We start from the raw sequence: 3,003 nt of genomic DNA on the forward strand, positions 1-3,003 counted from the left end.
GGCTAGTGTCCTTTCATCCTCATTGCACGGCCATTTCGCCGGAACCTTCTGGCTGGTGGTGTGGACAGGGTCACAGGATGTACAAACGGGGACCCCCTTCCAGGTCCAGATCCAGGGGCCAGCGGGTTGTTTGCAGGATCCCTGTCGGCGAGGGCAGCCCAGGGCGCCCCCCGACGGTCCACGTGGCTCCTGCATGCCACAGAAGCGCGCTCTGGAAATCTCCTCCTCGGGTGAAGGGGGGGTCCTGCGGACAGCTTGGGGGTGCCTAGGAGCTCCGGCAACAACTCGGCGCCCCCCCCCCACGTGAGGTGAAAGGCACTGTGGTCTCGTGTAGGAACGCTGGACGTGGAGGCGGCCGACTGGACGGTGAGGGGCGAGGAGGACTTCTCCTGGCTCGGCTACTCCCTGCACGGGCTGCGCGCCGGCCACAGGGCCCTGCTGCTGGTCGGCAGCCCCACCTGGAAGAACAGCAGTGGGTGAGCGCGGGCTCTGGGGCCTGGGGGCCTGTGCGGGGGTGCGGCTCAGCCCCGCTGGGTTCTTACCTGCGAGGAGGAGCGAAGGCTCTGGGGCGAGGTTGCGGATTCTCCTCCTTAGGAGTTTAAAAACGAGAGAGAGAGAGAGAGAGAGAACGCGGTGTATCCGTTTGCCAGGCTGTCAGGACAACGTGCCACAGACTAGCTAGCTTAAGGCACGGGAAGGAATTTTCTCACCGTTCCGGAGCCTGGAAATCCAAGGTCAAGGTAGTGGCAGGGTTGAGGGCTCTCCTTGGCTTGCGGAGGGCCACCCCTCCGTCCTCATACGGCATCTTCTCTGTGCACGCGTCTGGTGTCCTTCTGTTCTTACAAGGACACCAGTCAGATTGGAGTGGGCCCCCCGTGACCTCATTGTAACACAACTACCTCTTTAAAGACCCTCTCCCAAATATATGTCATCAGAGGTGCTGGGGTCAGGACTGCAACATGTGAAATTTGGGGGAACACATTCAGCCGTGACCGTAGACCCCCCTATACCTGCGGCCAGCCGGGAGGCCGAATGGTGAGCCTCGCATCCGGAGTCCTAACGCTGGGACCCCCTCTGAAAGCCACCCCTGCTCCCATGCAGGAGGATCCCGGGGAGGGGGGACAGGGTGAGGAAGAGGGGGCTTCTCTCTGCTCGGACCTGGACCGGAACACTTGGCCAGTTCTTAATCCTGGGCCCCGGCAGCTAACCCCAGTCCGCCTCATTCCAGTCTGGGCCACTTGTACCGCACTGAGGATGAGAAGCAGAGCCTGGGACGGGTGTATGGCTATTTCCCGCCAAATCGCAGAAGCCAGTTTACCATTTCTGGAGACAAGGTATGCCGGCCGCTCCCTCCCCAGGATGGGGGTGGGGGGCGCCACGGAGGGTTTTCTGACCTGTGTGACAGTGACTGCTTGCATTTCACAGGCAATGGGGAAGCTGGGTACTTCCTTGTCAAGTGGTCACGTGATGGTGAACGGCACCCGGAAGCAGGTGCTGCTGGTAGGCGCCCCGACGCACGGTAGGTCGTGCGCCACGACGCTTGGCTGCTTGTTTCTCCTGTGGCTCCCTGACCGTGTCCTGTTGGGGGAGAGTTGTGAAATCTGGAGCCAGGCAGACCTGATTCTGAGGCTTTCCTTTCCTCATTAATAGTAAGCTATGTAACCCCGGGGAAGTTACTTAACCTCCCTGAACGTTGGCATCATCTGCAAAATACGAATTATAATGTTCACCTCAAAGGTTCGTTGAAAATCTCCTGTGAAAGTGACCTAGTGTGTTTCTAAAGCTGCTGTCCCACTGAGCTTGGACGCGAGGGGAGTTCGGAAAAGTCTATAAACCCCTTCACCAGGACGAGGTCTGCTCTGAGGACGTTTGTTCATAAACCATTATTTTATTTACTTTACGGGGGAAGAGTTTTAAAACGTCAACGAAAACCTGCTCTCTTCAAGGTTATCAAAGTGAATCGTGTTTATCGTAGAAACTTGTGAAAATACAATCCTATCCAGATACTTAAAAATATCTGGATAACCCCAAATCACCCCTATCCAGATACTTAAAAACTTAAGCTCATGCTATATGTGTGTGTGTGTCTAATATATACACATTTTCACACCTGAGTTTTTACTCTTTCTCCTATGTGTGTTCTCGTGTTACTAAGATTCTTCTAAAATGTGGTTTTCGAGACCTATTGTGTTTCTTCCATGTGCACGTGCAACAGTTACTCACCTCATCCCTACTGCTGGGAAGTTAGGATGTTTCCAATTTTCCACTATTGTGAATAGGGTAGGGTCTTATTGAACATCCACGTGCAGAAGACAGCCTTTCTGAATAGTTTTAAAATAGGCTCCTGGAGGTGGGGTTTCTGGACTAGAAGGTCTTATTACTGTCAAATTATTTTTCAGGGAGATTTTTGTTTCCTACAATATTAGAATAATAGGCAGAGTGGACTGGGCAAAAGAGTGGTTCGATCTTTGGTTGCATGATTGAGGGCACAGCATTGTAACACCAGGAACTTGCTGACCTGGCTTTGGAAACGTTGTTCTTCCCCGTTCCCCACCCCTTCTGACAGAGTCTAGGTAGTGATTTCCAAACTCCTGCAACCCACATTAGCGACTGTATTTGCCTCACTTCTCTTTCTACTGGAATGCTGTGATTACAGCTTCCTAAACTTTGTTTTAATGTTCCTAAGTGTTTTAGTAATTTCCTATTACAAAATACTACATAAACTATAAAAAGGTTAACTTCTATGTCCACATACGTATTATGCACAAATTAACCTTTTCGAGACCATTATACATCCACATGCAGTTAGAAGAGATACCTCAGGGAGATCCATTTTATCCAGTTTTCACCAAGGTAATACTTGTACACCTTACCAGTGTCACAACCAGGTTACTGACATGGATGTAATCCATCAGTTGAATCTTGTTCAGATTTTCCTATTTTTAAAAGGTTTTATTACTTATTTTGAGAGAAAGCACATGTGAGTGGGGGGGGGGGGGGGGG

At 51.7% G+C, this 3,003-nt stretch overlaps 1 protein-coding gene across 1 annotated transcript in view; it reads left to right on the top strand.

Moving 5' to 3' along the window:
• Positions 1-3,003, top strand: part of GPLD1 (glycosylphosphatidylinositol specific phospholipase D1) — a 58,378-nt gene that overhangs the window by 49,913 nt on the left and 5,462 nt on the right. The window contains exons 17-19 of the mRNA XM_077769593.1: positions 321-476; positions 1,229-1,334; positions 1,426-1,519. Of these exons, the coding sequence (XP_077625719.1) occupies positions 321-476; positions 1,229-1,334; positions 1,426-1,519 (356 nt within the window). The remainder of the gene's footprint in view (positions 1-320; positions 477-1,228; positions 1,335-1,425; positions 1,520-3,003) is intronic.

The sequence above is a fragment of the Crocuta crocuta genome, unplaced genomic scaffold (genome assembly GCF_008692635.1).
Source record: "Crocuta crocuta isolate KB4526 unplaced genomic scaffold, BGI_CrCroc_1.0 scaffold145, whole genome shotgun sequence".
NCBI lineage: Eukaryota > Metazoa > Chordata > Mammalia > Carnivora > Hyaenidae > Crocuta > Crocuta crocuta.